Raw genomic sequence first — 18876 nt, 5'->3', positions numbered from 1 at the left:
AATTAAAGGAAGAACAGGGGACTTTGCCAGCGCGATTGCTCCCAATGAAGAGCGTTTTTCCAACTCTTGTTCGATGGAGAGCCTTTTTTCGGTCAGCTCAATTTCTCTCTGTAACACGGACGAAGCCCTGATGAGAAAATTGTCCAAAGTCCCTACCACTCCCTCCCCATTGAGTGACTTTCGCCCCTTCCCCAGTCCTGTTGCGGCCATTACCGTAGGCAGGAAAAACAGAAACAATAAGTAATACATACAGGGATGCCGGCCCTTACCCTTGCGGGCTAACACACAATATCACTAGAAATGGTGACACCTTAACTCACAGAATTTCGACCACTGTATAAAAGATAGAGGCCCCATCCCGTCCTCAGCCGAACTCTGACGGGCTCAGATGGGCCCGCCCTTGGCCCGGGCTTCGCCCGGCACACGCCCGCGTGCGTCTCGCGAAGCGGGGGCCGTGAGTTGATTTGTAGCTTCAGGCAGGAAAGGCGGGAAGAGGACACAGCTGATGACACTCACGGGGCTGCTGGTCCTCGCAGTCCCGTCCTCAGCGCCCTCCCTCTTTCGGCAAGCAAGCAATAAATCCAGGGGTCAGCTCCAAGGAATGAACTCAATAAAATGCAGGGACCAGATTTAAAAGTGTGATTGACTCCCTCGGCGAACGGCTCCCTTCTGTTCACTTCCACTCTCTCTTATGCCATGAGACTAAGGGTTAGAGCAAGGAAGGAGAGCATCCTATGTGACCTCCCTCTGTGATGTTAGTCGCTATGTCAGTGTAACCTGTGCTAAACTATTTTCACCATTCTCTTTACATATTTCTCTTTATATATTTCTCTTTGGATACAATTGCAAGGGATGGTACTGCAAGCACATATCACACTGTGTCCCAACTTCAGTTCATTTATTATCACATATTAAATCCACAACCACTTAGTATAAAAAGAACACCACGATTTGAGCTTGTGCTAACATTAGCTTGTGCTTACACCGTCCTCCATCTGCCCCAACATCACAATATATCATGTGATGGCTGTTGTTTATTCCTTTTCTAAAGAAAAAGTTGTCCAGTTTTACTTGCGGAAGCAGAAAATGCTCCCAGAGAAATTTCCACGTTGTACTGAATCGAGGACGGTTCTTACTGTCTAGGCTATGTTAACAGCGTATCAACTTAACTGTACAGCTAAGACTGTGAGAATTGTTAAATCTCAATGTACGCCTATGTAGAGAGAAACTCCGAATGTATTCTGTAGTAAAATGTTTCTTCTAGGATGTTTCCTATTGGTCCAAACTTTGAGAATCATGTGACCAACAGAATGTATGAACCCTTTTGTCTAAAGCCCTATATAAGAGTGTGGATTTTGCTAGAAAGAGAGACACCCCTTTTTCACGTTTAAAAATGCAAAGCCCGATTCCATTTAGAACTGTACTGAGTTCTTTGTACTTATGACTTGAATGCTTTGCTGCTTAATCTGCTCATGGCACCAAATCTGTATTTTTCCAATTGAAACTTATATAAAGCATTGAAAAGAGAACTTTTGTCTGTCATTCTTATAAGAATGTGTCAGCATCACCGTAGGATACCTTGTTATTAAAAAGAGACAGTTCCAGTTGGGGAGCACCAAAGTCTGTATTGGGACTACGTCGCTCCCGGTCCTAGATATTCACACACACCATGAGTTAGAATTTTATATAGATTTCCGTATCATTACTTACTTATTTCACAGAAACATTACAAGGAATACTGACCAAAGTGGCACAATGACTTCTGCAACTGATTCCACAGTTAAAGACAGTGTGTGAAAATTCAAGTGCCAAATAAACCTTTATGACTAAACTAAGGAAAGAAATACTGAAGATATTTTTTTTAAACATTATGGCTGTGGCAAGGATACTGAGGAATTTTCATACTATTTTTTGTATTAGCACAGCAGAAATGCTGGTAAATGTTATCAACTTAGAAATGTGGTCAAATCATTTACATACTGGAATTTCATTGGCTTAAGCATATTGATGCACAGAGGAGCTTCTGTCACTAACTATATGAACCTAAACAAATTCGGCCAAAATTGTGGGCTCATATATTCTCACTCACTCTGCAAATAGATGATGTTATAGAGCCAGTGCTACACGGCAACTCAGGTAACCAAGGCAATCTGCAATTGCATAAACAGCAGTGTCACAAAGGTGCAGAGATAGGTCATAGAACTTCCTAGAGACGGCAAGGTGAATTAGACTACTGTATGCTTATTGGCTCTGCTGGTATATGATGTAACAGAAGCACTGCTGCAAAACATTCCGGGTAGCCACAGCAGCAGGGCAGTGAGTCAAAAAGGCACAAAGATAGGACAGGCAAAGGAGTAACGGAAAGTTGCCAGCATGAACATGTCAGGAAAATGGGAGGGTGATTTAAAGCATACTTCGCAAGATATGGAGGGGCAAGAACATTCAGCGCCTGAGAGTTTTGGCTTCTCAACTCAGAAGGGTCATACATTGGTTCACACAGCAAATCCAAGATGGAGGATTTGGAAGTGGTGTGCAAAGGTGGGGAAACAGGTACATCCAGAGTCTTGGCACCAACACAAGGCACATCATCATCATCACTGCTTGAGAGCAAGACACAGGAGAAGAGGTAGTCCTCTGATTCATCAGTCACTTCCTTTCCAACCTCCCCGATATGGTCTTTGGGGAGGGGGGGCTTGAACATCATGTTCGATGTAGCACATGATCTCTTCCAGAATGGTGTACTGTTGGACAACACCCTCTTTAGCCTGGAGAAGTTATCATGTAGGTCCTTATGTTTATAAGTGACTTTCCAGTGCTTACTAGGACCTTAGTAGGAATACAGGTATCAGAAAGAAGAACGCCAAAGAGATGTTGATCTGTCCTATGCATTATCTAGGGTAAACTGTAATTGGGCACTTGAGTCATTGATTGCCTTCTGTAGCTGGTGCTGGAAGACTAGAAGGGGTAGAGAAAACAAAATAAAAAAGCAGCGGATACTTAATAATAAGTTTAGTTAGCTATTTGAAAGGTGAAGTATAGAGTATGGAAAAAAAAGAAGTATAAAACATCTAAAGAGGCTACGAGAGGGAGAGCTTAAACAAGAGCTTTTACTGTTGCCAGGAGCAGTAATAAGAGAGGGCGATGGGTCCTGTGCCAACTCTTACTTAGTGCCAGTGACATTATTTGCCTTTCTTATGTGCTATCTCATTGCTCTTTCCAGGAGTGTGTTTAAAGCAGTATTGCATGTTCTACCCCCTAATTGTCTTGGGATAAAATTATATTTAGTGTTTGTATGTTCGGTGTGTATTGCTGTTATTCAGGTGCTGAGTGGGAAGGAAGGTGGGTAAATGAGGTGTGAATTCTTGATTTCAGTCCCAGTTGTAAGAGTGTCTTTGAAAGCTACAGATAACAGCTGTTACCCTTAGATTGCTCTTTCGCACTCCTGGCACTGACCTAGATTCGTGTATCACTGTTTACTTGTCTCAATTTAAACACCTTATCTTTATCCGTTCCCTTCAGTGGTGGTAAGTGTTACATTGGATCAACCCTTTGGTGTAATTAGGATTCAGTGGTAGTGTTGCATCACTTTGTTTACCCGTATTATGATTTATGATCAGTCACTTTCGGTGTGGTATTTTGTTTGATGTGGCAATCCCTATATATTGGCAACTACAAAGTATCTGTGGTCTGACTAGATTTCCTAACCCTATTGTTTACCTACCTAGCCTTTGCTTAGTAGGAGCGTTGTGTTTGGTCTCCAAGACAGTTACAAAGCTATGATTCCTTACAAACAAAGACACTTGGAAAGGGAACATGCAACTCTCTGCCAAAATTAAGAGGTATGTCTAAATGTCAGCATTCTCACTAATCAGGGTCACAGGATCATATGCTATCACGTGCAAAGACAAACAACTTTGTACTTAATGATTATAAATGTATGTTTACATACCCTAACACTTCTGACTGTGGAGACTTCTTTTGGTAAAGTATAGGGAACATTTTAAAATAGTGATTGTCTTGATATTCACTTTAAGTGTGGAACAAAATAGAAAAATTGTTAAATGACTTTGAATTATAACTTTAAATAATGGAAATATATTAAGTTAAAATAAAATAATGTTTTGAAGTTTAAATTAAAAAAAAACTCTCAACTGAAGAAAAGAAATATACTTTAAATGTTCAATAATGAGTATACGTATTTATTAAACTAGATGTTTGCAATTAATTGTGTTTTTTATTGGTTTTAAATAAAATGTAATGTTACATCTATTCAATTAACAATAGGTTATATGATTTTAATACTTTTTTGTAACAATAATGTATATTTATTTGTTTTTAACTATTTTAAACAATTTGATTTTATTTAACATTATTTTCTGTGAGGTTTTATTTTAAGTCCTTACCTCGATTATTTTCTCAGTTTCAGTTTTTCAGTTTTTAACGTCTTTATTTCGAATATTCTTCATAAAAGACAAAATATTTACAAACATACGATAAAAAGCAGTATTACATAGTCAATAGCATTATATACACTTTAAAAATTAATTAAAACCTAGTTAAAACCTCAATTAAATCAAATGAATTCATAAAGACGATGAAAGAGGATTGTTATTATACAAATTCAGTTAAAAAGATACAGCATCAATACTGGACAAAGACACAATCTTGAAAGGTAACATACTAAATAGGTTGTTCATGGCGGTGTATTATAAACTATCCTAGACCTTAATAACCAAGCCCATCCTAGGAATTTGGCCATTCCGGTTGAAAGACATTCAGAGGTGTTAGTTCTTAAGATGAGTAGGGCTTCCCTGCTTGACCGGGTCTTTAATCTATTGCATATGGGTTTTAGCCACTTATGTCGAGGTTCATGATAGGCATTGCAAACAAACAAAAAATGACCTACTGTTTCTTTATGGTTAATGCAACATGGACAAAATGGGGTCACCGGCTTCTGCCAGCCACTGGTAAAGGCCCGTAATGGCAATGCACCTAAACGGAACTGAAAGTAAAGTTTCCTATCTATGGTTTTAACAATTATATCCCAAAAACACTCGGTGTAGGGGACTATTTTATGTTGCAGAAACAAACCAGTCAGGTTCGATTTCTCTGAGAGAGCAACGTGTTCATCCTTGACCATAGACCAAAAAAGAGATTTAAAATCTTTTTTAGAGGGAAAGATATGAGAGCCCGGCTCAGACCACAACTGGGGAAGGCCCATTCCAGAAAGAGTGTTTCTGATTGACTTGAACCAAAGGATTTCGCCTGCCCCTTGTTGTGATCTAACATCCTGAAGCTCTTGGGCGTACATGGCAAGTTCCGGTGTAGACCAAATTCGTCGCCATAACGCCACCAACCTATACTGTGCTTGATGTTTAAATGAGTGGAGCCCCATGTCCATCAAAAGTGATAGAGCTGGTGTTGATGGCGGAAGACTAACTAAATTTCGGAGGAATTTGTTTTGTATCCTGTCAAGGACAGCCAGGTCTACACAACCCCAAATATCCGCCCCATATAATATAGCAGAACTAATTTTTGCACTGTATATTTTAAGGGCGGGCAACACCCTTTTGGTCAAAGAGCTCCGCTGCTCCTTCACCAGACAGCCGGACAAGCGCATTAGTTTCAAGCTAAGCGCTGCTATTTGCTCTTTCCAGCGTAATCTATAGTCCATTGTAACACCGAGATAGGTCATAACTTCAACCTGTTCCACGCGTGACCCATTCATCATGACATTGCCCCTCTGTGGCTTTTTCTTCGTGAAGACCATAAACTTGGTTTTGGTAATGTTAATTTCTAGATCGTTCTCTTTGCAGAAATCCACAAATTTATCCATAGCTACCTGCAGACCCTTCTGGGTTTTGGCCAATATAAGCGTATCATCCGCAAATATTAAAAGGGGGAATTTACTCCCACCCAGAGATGGGGCATCAGTAGGAAATTCTGAGAGAAACTTAACCACTTGATTAATAAAAAGTATAAAAAGGGTAGGGGCCAGGACACAGCCCTGTCTCACCCCACGAGTCACAGGGAAGGTTTCTGTGACCTGGCCCTGGCGACCCCACCTAACTCTAGCAAAGTTTCCCTCATGCATCCTGATGGTAAGTTCTAGGAGCGCAGGTGGAACACCCATCTTTCTCAATGCAGCCCACATCTTTCCTCTGGGGACCAAATCAAACGCTGATTTGAGGTCCACAAATACAGCGTATATCATGCCACCTCTCAGGAACACAGTTTTCCAATAGATCATAACAAATCTTAGGATCTGGTCTACAGTGCTGATGTAAGCCCTAAAACCAGCTTGTGCTGGGGAGATAATGTCAACATCAGTCATCCAAGTGTCGATTTTTCCTAAGAGCATTCTGGCCACTACCTTTTGAAGGGCATCAATAAGACTAATTGGACGGTAGTTTCCTGCATTAGTTTTGTCCCCTTTTTTAAACACGGGCAGGATCTCTGCCCCTTTCCATGAATATGGGATCCGCATCCCTCTAGCTATCGCATTAGCTAGGGTGGTTATATACGGAACCCAATGCACCTGATCATACTTAAAAAGGTCCGCAGGGACGCAGTCCATACCGGGGGCCTTACCGTTCTGGACTTGTTTAAGAGCAGCTACGGTATCTAATTCTGTAAAGACAATATGGTCAAATGAAGGCACCGCAGTCTGAACACTGGCATCTTCCCAGGGGTGGGAGATCCGTACCGTGTTACTAAACTGCGTAGCGTAATGTTTGACCCATTGTTCTGCAGACACGTGGTTTACAGGTACTTTCGAGTCCCCAGTCCCGCCCCATCTCACAGCCTCCCAAAATTTTTGTTGGTTAGATGAAATACTTGCTTGGTATAGATCTAACCAGCGCTGTTCATCCCAGTTGGTTTTTGCCTCTTTGAGTACTTTCTTGTAGTTAACCCTAGCTAACCTAATATCATTGGCCGACTTAGATTTAATAGCAGCTATTAAGGTGCTATGGGCAAAACGACAAGATTTATCATACCATTTATTCTTGGTGGATTCTAGACCATTATTCCTACCTTTAGTGGGTTCATTAAAAAAAGCTTTTATCTTATTGAATAAAGACTCGTGGATCAACCCTATTTCTTCCAGGGAGGTGTCTTCATTGAGTATCGTTACCATCAAATTGGTGGCTACTGAGACTTCCACCGCAATCTTTTCTAACACGGTAGGGTTGTCTATAAGCCTAGTCCAGCGGACCCTTCTGCAATCATTTGATAGAACCGCCTCGGCTGTAACGGCGGTGGATGCAAAATCCATTCTGTAACCCTCGTTTAGTAATAATGTAATTGCCAGAGGGTTATGGTCACTTTCTGATCTTTGCACTACTTCCATATCCTTTAGGAGTTTCCAAAATTCTATCTTTATTAGGAAGTAGTCAATACGACTCGAGTACCTGGAATTGTCAAATGTGGCCTTTCCCATCAAATCAGATTTGGTTCTACCGTTAGCTGCACGCAGATCCCATTCAAGACAGAGGCCTAACCACTGCATTGCGGCCTCGGTAACCTTTTTAATAGGAGGGATGGATAATGGTGGAATATTCCAGATTTGGTCAGTTTCCCCATATCCTTCGTTGTCGAGATTGGGAAAGGGTTCAAAAGAACAGTTAAAATCACCTGCCACCATTGTACAAATATCGCTGGAAATGTTGTCTAGTAAGCAGTCTAAATCACTGACTGCTCTCATAGGCTTCCCACCAGGTTGCCCTCTTGCATATATATTGATCAGTGAAAAAACCTCTTTATTTTTACCAGACAATTTCAAAGCAAGAATATCACTACTTAATGTAGGAATATCTTTAATTGTAAAAGCTAGAGATTGCCTGATCCAAATGACCAGACCACCTGAGGGACGACCTTTTGGTCCTTTACAGGCTGGTTTGTAATAATTAAGATAGCCAACCCGAAAGGTGGCAGCGGTAGACCAGCTTTCCTGAAACATAATAACATCAAAAGAATCCACAAAAAAGCCCCAATCATCTTCAGACATTTTCCCTGTTAGTCCCGCTATGTTCCATGACAGGACTGAGAGAATATTACTTGCATCTTTCTGCAGGTTATTAGATGGAATCATAGTCTCCACTGGAACCAGAGGACTATATATGGGATTAGGAAGTGTTACCCCATCTACCTCCCCTTGTGAATTATCACTCTCCCCGGTTACAATCTCAGCCCTGGATGGAGGAATACAGTTAAAAGAACTCAGTACGACTTCACTCAGCCCTGGAGTCGACAGTGAATTGTCAAGTCAATCCACACCTTCCAAGCCGGATAGCGGAGCAAACCGGTTTGTGAGTTGCGGATAAAACAAAGGATGGGCAGGAGTATCAAGGTGGAATCTCCCTCTTGGCCTGACATTTCTAGAGTGTAGGGATGGCGTTTGAGGACCGCTTGTACATAGAGCGGGATAGAAATAATTCAGCAATTATTTTCTATGAGAGGGTGTTGAAGTACCTTTGGTTGGCCATGTGTAGTGCTGGACTTACTACAAAAGTGTAAGTTATTACAAAAGTGCAAGTTACTACAAAAGTACAAGTTATATGTGTAAGTTGCTACAAAAGTGCAGTTTGTGAATAGTGAAAGTAGTAATCTTGCTTAAAAATGTAAACTTACTCCAAAGTGCAAGTTACCTTTGTGAATCAGGCACAATGAGTGTATTTTTAAAAGAATTAATAGAAGTTCTTGGATGTACCAGTGCATTGTGTGTATGTTAATTATTCTCTATTGAAGCTCCTTGATGTGTCTGTTCCATACAGTTGACACAAGGGAGCCTCCCAAGGTATCTCTTTCCTTACGTTATGTTATGTTATTTTAATTTATTACACGCTCGAATCGCCCCCAAAGTGGTATCTTGGCGTGAGACCAAGATGACGGACAAAAAGAAGCCATCCTTGAAATAGGTGGATCTTAAGAGCTTTCCTAGAATGTAAGTGATTTTCACAGGTGCGTAGTTGCAGTGGCAGTTTGTTCCAAAGATGTGGGGCGAGAAAGGAGAACGATCTGCAACCTGACCTGGCCTTTCTGAACCTGGGGACTTTGAGCCAGGCCTTGTCGTGTGATCTTAAAAGTCTGGAAGGGATGTAACGAGAAAGCTTTGAAGATAAATACGAAGGCCCTTTTCCATGTAGGGCCTTGTGAGTTAAACAGCAGATCTTGAAAATGATTCTGTTTCTCACCGGTAACCAGTGCAGGGACTGAAGAAGGCCAGTTGCCTTACCAGGGGGGGAGTTACAACCAAGACATGCAGCGGTGTTCTGGACTACCTGAAGCTTGGAGAGCAACTTCTCATTTAGGTAGGGCAAAAGTGAATTACCATAGTCCAGACGGCTGATAACCAGTGCCTGGCTTAGTGTTTTCCTTGTGGAGAGTGGTAAAAGAGAAAACACTCTTCTCAGCATACGCAGCATGTAAAAGCATGAACCTGTAATAGGTGAGGTTTGTTCTTTCATAGAAAGGGATTGCTCCAGGCACTAATTTTGGGTACAGGGGCCACACCAATTTCTGATGGCCCCCAGTCAGGTGACCAAAGAAGTTGGGCCTGTCCGAATAGCATAATTTCAGTTTTTGCGGTGTGACTTTCATCCCAGCAGAGAAAGATACTTTTGATTTTGTCAGATTATTCTCCAAGGAGAAGAGCAGTTGTATATCATCCCCATATTAAAAAAAATAATCTCAAAGCCAAAATCTCTAACAATTTTAGCAAGGGGGGCCACATAAATGTTAAAAAGTGTAGGGCTGAGACAGCAGCCCTGAGGGACTCCACTGTCTAATGACATAGTTCTAGACTTATAAGGACCAAGAATGACCGTTTGGGTCCTATTTGAAAGGAAGTCAGCTAGCCATTGCAGAGCCGTACCATAGATCTCTTGTAGTCTGCCAAGAAGCCTCGTGTCGGACACTGTATCAAATGCTGCTGACAAGTCTAGCAGGACCAGCATTGTGGGTACATCTGCATCAAGGGAGCATTTGATGAGGTTGGTGACCGCTAGCAGAGCTGGCTCTGTACTGTGCAGCGGTCTGAAACTCGACTGGGAGGAGTCTAATAGGCTGTTTGATTCGAGGTAGCTTGTCAGTTGCTTGTTAATATGCTTTTCCTGCAACTTACCCAGCAGAGGGCGGAGCAAGATAGTCCGGTAGTTAGTAAAGTCTGTCGAAGTCAGATTGGCCTTTTTCTGGATAGGTCTAATCAAAGGCGACTTCCAATCTAAAGGGACTTTTCCCTTGGTGATGGATAGATTAAATAAAGAGCAAATTTGAGGGGCCAATTTGTGTGCAAGGTTTGCCATAATTCTAGGCGGGGAGCCCGATTTTGCAGAGGTCAGAAGATTGTCAGTAGTTTCTGGTGAGATTTCTTCAAATTTACCTAGGTTGATAGTGTCGTCAGAAAAAGGATTAAAAACGACCTGCTTCTCAACTGACTAGGCAGAGTCAGCGAGGAAGTTTTGGTAGATCATTTTGATTTTTTTCTTCAAAGTGGTCAGCTAGGGTGTCGCAGAGTGGTTGCGACAGATTAGGTTCTGGAGAGCATGCCACTGGGTTTATAAAGGAATGAAGTATTTTAAAAAGAGTTTTAGATGAATTTCTAGCATCAGCAATTTGCTTCCCTATATGTAATTTACGAGTGTTCTTGATGTTGCGGTGGTATGTAGTTAAAGCCAGCTTATAAGTATTTTTGTCTTTTGGAAGATTGGTCTGGCGCCATCTTCTTTCTAATCTTTTGCACAAGGCGTTCTCTGTCTTTAAACCTAATGAATACCAGGATGCGTGAGGTCTGTGAAAGCTCTTTTTGAAGTGTTCATGAGTGGCTATTTTATCAAAAGATAAATACAGTGCCCTATTAAAGTTAAAAAGCACTTCTTGTTGTCAGAGTTGAAAGAGGGAATTTTTCCTTGGCCCATGTGAGTGGGTTAATTTTCCGCCACTGTCTGGATGAATTATTTTGGTAAGTGTGGACTTGGCTTTTCGTCTTGTGGGAGGGAATAAGGAAACCAATGAGTGAATGGTCAGTCCAGAGAAGAGGTTTTGGTGGATCGCTGCTAAATTGTGGAATACTCGTAAAAATTAGATCAAGGGTGTGGCCCGCAATGTGAGTTGGTCCAATGACTCAAGGTTTCTAAATCGGAATGGTTGGCTGGTTTCTATATTCAGGGGACCTTCCCCATAGTAATTCAAATCTCTCAACAGTAAAAACAGTTGAGTTGAAAGCACATGAGGTGTTATACATTCCAATAGACGTTGGCTGAAGTTCCTTTTTGGACCGGGTGGGTGATAGACTAATGTGCCTTTCCAGCAGAGGTTGGGGGAAAATCGAAATTAAAAATACATATTTCTGACCATTCCTCTGAGATAGTGTCAACTATTGAGACCTTAATATTCTCTTTAAAAATAATAGCGATACCACCTCCAGCCTTGGCTTCCCTGTCTAATCTAAGTATTTTAAAATGGTGGGACAAAAGTGCAAAATAGAATGGGTTTGTACTCGCTGATTAAAATTAATTTTGAGTACCACTATTTCCTATTTTATTACTTTCACCCACACTTTTTGACGCTTATCTACATTACAAGGCCCTACACCGCACCTTACGGTATTGGGAATAAAAGATCTCCAACAAAGAATCCCTCATTGGGTGCCCGTCGGGCATTGCTGTGCCGGCCTGACGAGGAGCAAGTCCTATGATGAAGTATGACACCCAGCCGGGTGTGTGAGGGCCCTAGTTCCTTAAGTGCGAGACACCTTCTCCCCCTTTTTGGACATTTAACTATACTGACTAGTCCTCTTCTTTCCTTTTCTAAATTTTTTAGGAACTGCATACCTTTATTGTTAAACATATACCCAGAGGCATGTATGCTGGACCTATAAGCACCCCCAGTCCCCTTCTTTTGTTTGATATGAGTTGGAGGAGTGTGAGACAAATTATTGTATTGATCCGGATGTTGTTCCAGATCGTGTGTATTTAGATAGAGAAAGCCTGCTTTCAGTTTTTTAACTTTTTGTGGGATTTTGTCTCCATTCTGATGATGTCCATCTGTGGTGTTTAGTTTCCTGACGTGGTATGTAAAGTTATGTTTTCTGATGGCCTTGTAGGTGATGCAGCTGGTCTTAAGGATGATACAGGTCTGGCGGGGAAGACAATGTTGTTCCTTCCGCACTGAGGTGATGATATTGAACTTCTTTAAGTTCGTGATGAGAAGTGTCACAGTGTGTACTATGCCTTATAGGGGTGCTCAAGTGGTGTGTCTTTGGCCATTGAACAAAGTTACCGCCATTCATATGGGAGAATGTCAATGTTTGTAGTTATTTTAATATCAAAGTTTGTAGTTATTCTGAAATGTTTTCAAGTGCTGTCAAGTGTTGTATGCTGACACCTTTTTATGATAGAACGGCACTATTTACAAATAGGAATGAAATAATAATACTTTGCCTCTGTACCACTGTAGCACAGAGGACAGTAAACAAAATGAAAAGTATAGTAAATGTAATGAAAATTCCTCTCCTTATTGTGTGGGTATGTTATTTCACAATATAGAGTTACTAAGTGGTTGTGTTTTCCTAGACTATATTATATTGTAAGGATTAATAAATAGTAATTTACTATGTTTGAAGGACTGAAATGTTTCTACTTCTATTTCTGTTTTATTTTCTGATTTGCTCTAGAGCTTTACTGGCTGAACCCCCAGTTTACACTTAATCTCCTGGAGCAGGACCACAACCCAGGTGACCCCAAACAGGCATGCAGCTTCATCATTGCCCTCACGCAGAAACACCAGCGTCTCAGGAGGGCTGCCAGCATGTGTATAGGTATACACATTTTCAAGGTAAGCATTTCGAGAAGAATGTTTGTCTTTGTGTGTGTGTATATATATATATGTATATATTGCTTGTGAAGTTGCCCCTCGCTAAGCAGCACTCGAGCACCAGGTTACTGCAAAACAGCCTTTATTGGTATGGACGGAAAACGCTTGTCGATGATTATAACAGCTGACTTGACAGCCTGACGCGTTTCGAGTAATTCTCTTCCTCAGAGGCTGGCACGGTCAGAAAAGTGCATGCCGGTCTGCATCTCCTTTTAATTGCGATGTAGTACGCTCCTGATTCTGATTGGGCAGCTCTAATGAGACAGTACGTTGCATTTTGAGAGATGAAGTCACCGCTATTTTGTCCTTGAATGGATGCACTTTCAATGTCTGTTGATTAAAAGTCCTCATTGGACCTCCGGCAAGTGTGTCCATCCTTTATCCATACCTGATGCCCCACTTTCGAAACACAGTCTTTACGGTGCTCTGTGGCCCCCATCACACGGGGTGGTGCACTCTAGGACCATAGTGTATGTGTATATATATATATATGTATGTATGTATATGTATCCATATATAGATAGATATAAAGTACAAGTGCAGTGAATGAGATGGGGTTTGAAGTGATTGGATTTAAGACGGTGGCATATTTTGTATGTTTTGTGGCTGTTGACCTAGTAACATCTGGTTTCCTAATGGTGCCATTACTGAAGGTGAAGTATAACTTGTCTAGAGCGGAGCCCTTCTCGATTTTCAGTGGTTGTTCCCTTTTCCCCCCTGCTCTTCGCTTTGGTGATGAAACCCTTGGCGTTCCTGATGCGGTCGTGTGAACACGTGAGGGGATGGGAATGGCCCAACACCGAGGCAGACAAAATTGCCCTCTATGCGGACGACGTACTCATCTACTTCGCAGACCCTGCCCGGTCAGGTCTACATTGTCTCTCCATTCTGCATTCCTTCGAACAGGCCTCTGGCCTCCGGTTGAACCCTGACAAATCGGTTCTGGTTCCCCTCCACCTATCCCGGGAATGCTTCGATTGGCAATCTGATATACCTCTTTGCCGTCAATCCTTCAGATATCTGGGGATATGGATGACCTTACTCCCCGAGCTGAGCTGGGCCCTCAACGTTTCTCCCCTGGTGAAACGAGCAAAGGCGGACCTCCAGAAGTGGCAGTCGCTGCCCCTGAACCCCATGGGGAGGGTGGCCCTCTTTAAAATGATGGTGCTTCCCCACTTCCTTTACGTTCTTCAAAACTCCCCCATGTGTTTTTCTAGGGCCTGGTTCCGCGAACTGAATAGCATGGCCAACAAGTTCCTGTGGGGGAGAGGTAGGTCTCGACTGGCGCTAAATATCTGCAGGATCCCTTTGTTTGATGGGGGTCTAGGAATGACTCATCTTTATTTGTACTATTCCGCCACGCGACTTCTCTCCATACACGACTGGTTCAACAGGGGATGGCCTGACCCGGCTTACAGGCTCGAATTGGGCGAATTGGGCCTCGCCAGGATTCAATCCATGTTGTATGGGGCTCCTATTCTTTCTTGTCTACCAGAGGTGACGCGCTCTATGTTACTGGCCTGGCGGGCTGCACTGTGGCACACCAAATGGACACACACACCGACCCAGTGTACACCCTTGTGGCATGGGACCTGGCTCAAAGAGGTTAATGAGCTGCAGGGCTTGGGACCTTATAGGTATTTCGCAATTGGGCGATGTATGGGCAGGGGACCACATGCGTCCTTCGGAGACCTCCAGAACAGATACTCACTGCACCAATCACAATTCTATAGGTATCTGCAACTACGACACGCCCTCCACACGCACCTTACAACAGGTACACGGATACCTGGTCACAGTCCGCCTGAAGCTCAGATTATGTTTGGGGACCTGGGGAAGGGTGGCATCTCCCGCATTTATCGTACATTGATCAACAATACCCCTACTTCCCTAGATCGACTGCGGGCTCAGTGGAGGACTGGGTAGGCCCCTTGGAGGAGGTGGACTGGCGTGATGCCCTTATGGCCCCTAGAACGGTCACTGCATCCGCTAGGCTGCGCCTGGTGCAGCTCTATTATTTACATACCGCATACCTTACCCCAGTGCGCCTCCATCGGGCAGGGTTCAGTCCGACCTCAGCTTGTACTAGGTGTGGTCACGACCCAGCTGACTTCCTCCATATGGTATGGGACTGCCCCCGCCTGGCGCGGTTCTGGAGGGAAATAGAGGAAGAACTCACCGAAATCTTAGGGTGGGAGGTCCCCCACGACCCAAAACACACGATCCTGGGCATCACTGATGGGTCTCGGAATGAGAGGGTGTTTTTTACGACAGCTATGGCAGTTGCCAAAAGAGACATTGCGGTCTCCTTGAAACGTGTTGGGCGATGGCAGACTGGGGTGGACTGGTGCGCCACACAGGAGAAAGTCATGTATGAGGCACCTGGGTGTCCCAAGAAATACTGCAGAGTCTGGGGGAAATGGTTTTGGGGGGGGGGGTTAGTCATAGAGGGATTGTCCAATTTCGAGTCATTTTTTGTTTTTTTTTTAGTAGTGGCTGTAAACTAGGTAGCGCAAATCTTTTATGTAATCCTGGATTTTCATGGTGTAGTGCTGAATGTCTGGTGTATTCTTTCTGTAAAGCAATAAAAATGTTGTTTTTGTCCCATGCTGGAAAACCAGCACGAACGGCACCATGCGCAGTCCAAGAGGGCGCTACTTCTTTCTGCCGCTCAAGTCGATTTTCTACTCGAGTGGCAGCATCCTCGACGCAAACGGATGGTTTCTCAACGTGAGCAGTTGCGACTGCTTGAGTTGAGAAATCTCGCTGGGTGGTGGTCTAGCGTTGGATTTTCCTCGCTCGTGCTCGCAAACGTTGGTGCGCGCGATTGGGGAAAAAAGTACACTCCACGAGTTTTTCGGAACTCCCCATACTTTGTGGAGTGCGGAATACTCCGCGAACTGAGAGGATTTCACTGCCCCGGCCTAATTTTTACATTTCTTACTAAAATGTTTGTTCATGTTCGAGGCATATCAGCTGCAGATTACACACTTTTGCATAGATCGCCATCTGGTGTTGGGCCCGGATGTTTGCAGTTTGTTTTTCCTCTTGGAAAGTCTTTGGAAGTCACGAGGTTGGTGACTCCTCCCTTGGTTCGTATTGTGCATGGGCTTCGGCTCCATCCTCAGATTGTTTTTTTCCGCCATCGGGCTCGGATGTAATACTTCGCGCTCCGGCTCCGAACATTCCAGTTCGACGATCGAAGCGAAATCCTCGCTCTCCGCGGTATTGTTTAGATACTAATCTCCTCAATCACCTTCTTCTTCGACGCACTTTCGATTCCAGTCATCGACGGCGGCCTTCGGGCCTCTCCAGGCTCCGGCTGATGGAAAGGACTCCATTCAAGAAGTGCCCTCGATGTGGGTCCAAATTCCCCCACACCGATCTTCATGAGGTGTGCAACCTCTGCCTCTCCCCTGAACACGAGGCTCGAGACTGTCCCGCCTGCAAGTCTTTTAGATCTAAAAAGACTATTCGAGATCGAAGGGCCAGAAGAAAAATGGCGCACTCCTCGACCTCCTTTCCAGTCGACATCTTCGGGGACGACGTCGAACCTCCGGGACACCAGCACACCGAAGAGGAACTCGTCAGCGCTTCCGAAGCCGACGACTCGGATGTGGAGGACATCACCCCGGCGCAGAGGGTCTTGAGTAAAATACCCCCTCCCACACCCGCGCCGACACCCAAAAAAGATTCGGTCACGCCTTCGGGCCTAGGCAAGACCAAAGACAGTGCTTCGAACACCCCACCTTCGGGCCCGGTGACGAAGCCAAGTAAGCCTTCCGGCGGCTCGGGCTTGAGCCAGCCTGCCAGCGGTGCCGAAAACACCCTTCGGCACCGAAGAAAAGATCAGCCTCTACCTCGACACCGAGCTCCACACCAAAGCCCTCTGTGTCGAAACCCAGCCTCTCGGTGCCGACCAAACATCATAAGGCCCTCGGCACCGACACTCCCGCACCGAGGCCTGTATCGGCACCGAACAAAAAATCGGAGGTTCCCAAAAAACACGGCACAGACAAGCCTAAGAAGCCGTCGCCCCTAAAACGTCGGCGCCGACTGAACAACCAGTGTCCCAAGAACTTTTTACACCGGATCCTTTACAAAAGACACTTACCAAGGATCCAAAAACTGGACATTTGGCACTGTCTTCTAAAAAGAGACATTTGGACAGACCAGCTCCCCCTCCACCTCCAAAGAGGAAGGACTGTGCTACCTCCCCTTTCAGAGTGCCTTCCCCGCCTCCTCCACCTCCTTCACCCTCTCCACCTCCACCTTCTTCACCCCTGCCTCATCGCTCTCCGACCCCGTCTCCAGACCATGATGATCAGGGGGGCCCATACTACGACCCAGCAGATGTGCCACAAGACCCCACCCCTACAGGATCCCCAGACCCCTGGGATGATTATAATAATCCAGATGTCCCACAAGATGACCTATATCTATCCAGGCCATCACCACCAGAAGACTCACTAGGTTTTTACCACCTACTTCAGAGGGCGGCACATTATCACGGGGTAGAGCTACACACTGACCCAGTAGAGGAAGATTTCCTCCTAGACACCTTTGATACAACACATAGGTCTACTGCTATACTACCTATGCTCAAAGGGGTAATAAAACATGCGCCAAAGGTCTTTAAAGACCCAGTCAGGGCTAGGGTCCTAAACCCACGTATAGAAAAAAAGTATAAGGCTGCCCCTACAGATCCTGCCTACATCAAAGGGCCTGCGCCACTGGATTCCCTAGTGGTATCCACCGCAAGAAAGAGGTCAAATTCCCAGGCGTCAGGCGAAGCACCACCACCTGACAAGGAATCAAAGCTCCTGGACGCATCAGGAAAACGCACTGCATCACAGGCAGCTAACATATGGCGTATCGCCAACACTCAAGCGCTATTGGCCAGATACGACAGGGCGCATTATGATGAGCTAGAAACCATCATGCACCATCTCCCAGAAAAATATAAAAATAGGGCCAATGAACTAATCCAAGAGGGTAAGACCATAACCAATACCTCTATACGCTGTGCCTTAGACGCAGCAGACACAGCTTCCAGGGCCATTAACACCACTGTCCTACTCCGTAGACACGCTTAGCTGAGAGTGTCCGGCTTTAAACCCGAGGTACAAGCCTCTATATTAAACCACCCGTTCGATCAGGAACATTTATTCGGGCCAAAGATAGATGAGGCCCTCGAGAAGATGAAAAAAGATACTGATACGGCGAAATCTATGGGAGCCCTACAGTCACACCCTCCTAGACGCTCCTTTCGCCGCTCTTCCTTTCGTGGCACGGGCAGAGGCTACTCCTCAGATAGCGCGTCCACGTCCTACAAATCCCCTCCTCATCAGTCCACCTTCACAAAAGGTTATCAAAGAGGCGGATATAGAGGAAATAACAATAAAGGCAGAGGCAAAACAAATACTGCCCGCTCTGCCACACCGCCTACCCAATGACTTTCCCCTGCTCCCCCCAGACCATCCCACTCCGGTCAGGGGCAGACTACAAAATTTCCTTCACGTCTGGGAGTCCATCACATCAGACAAGTGGGTAATCCAAATTATTCGTTCAGGGTACTGCGTAGAACTCACATCTACCCCCCCCCCCCCCCCCAACATTCCACCCAGGCAACGCCCAATGTCACAAGAACATTCCACGTTACTAAAGCAGGAGGTGATTTCCCTCCTACAAAAACATGCAATAGAACAGGTCCCCCACAATCAGCAAAATATAGGGGTCTACTCCCTATATTTTCTAATACCGAAAAGAGACGAGACTCTACAACCTATCTTAGATCTCCGACCTCTAAACACATACATACATTCGGACCACTTTCACATGGTAACACTTCAGCAGGTACTTCCGCTTCTCTCCCAGGACGACTTTCTCACCACACTGGACTTGAAAGACGCGTACTTTCACATTCCGGTACACCATGCCCACAGAAAGTACTTCAGATTTGTAGTGGACGGGCAACACTACCAGTTCAAGGTGCTCCCATTC

General features: G+C 44.4%; 1 protein-coding gene across 3 annotated transcripts in view; it reads left to right on the top strand.

Moving 5' to 3' along the window:
• Window positions 1–18876, top strand: part of LOC146797665 (calpain-9-like) — a 266794-nt gene that overhangs the window by 199583 nt on the left and 48335 nt on the right. For all 3 annotated transcript variants that reach the window (XR_014968511.1, XM_085624810.1, XM_085624811.1), the window contains one exon: window positions 12674–12834. Coding sequence is in view for 2 of the 3 variants with exons in the window: in XM_085624810.1 (XP_085480936.1) it covers window positions 12674–12834 (161 nt within the window). In the remaining variant the exon portion in view is untranslated. The remainder of the gene's footprint in view (window positions 1–12673; window positions 12835–18876) is intronic.

This window comes from Triturus cristatus, chromosome 9 (assembly GCF_964204655.1).
Source record: "Triturus cristatus chromosome 9, aTriCri1.1, whole genome shotgun sequence".
Classification (NCBI taxonomy): Eukaryota; Metazoa; Chordata; class Amphibia; order Caudata; family Salamandridae; genus Triturus; species Triturus cristatus.
Note: the sequence above shows the minus strand (reverse complement) of the source record. Positions and strands in the feature narration are given on the sequence as shown.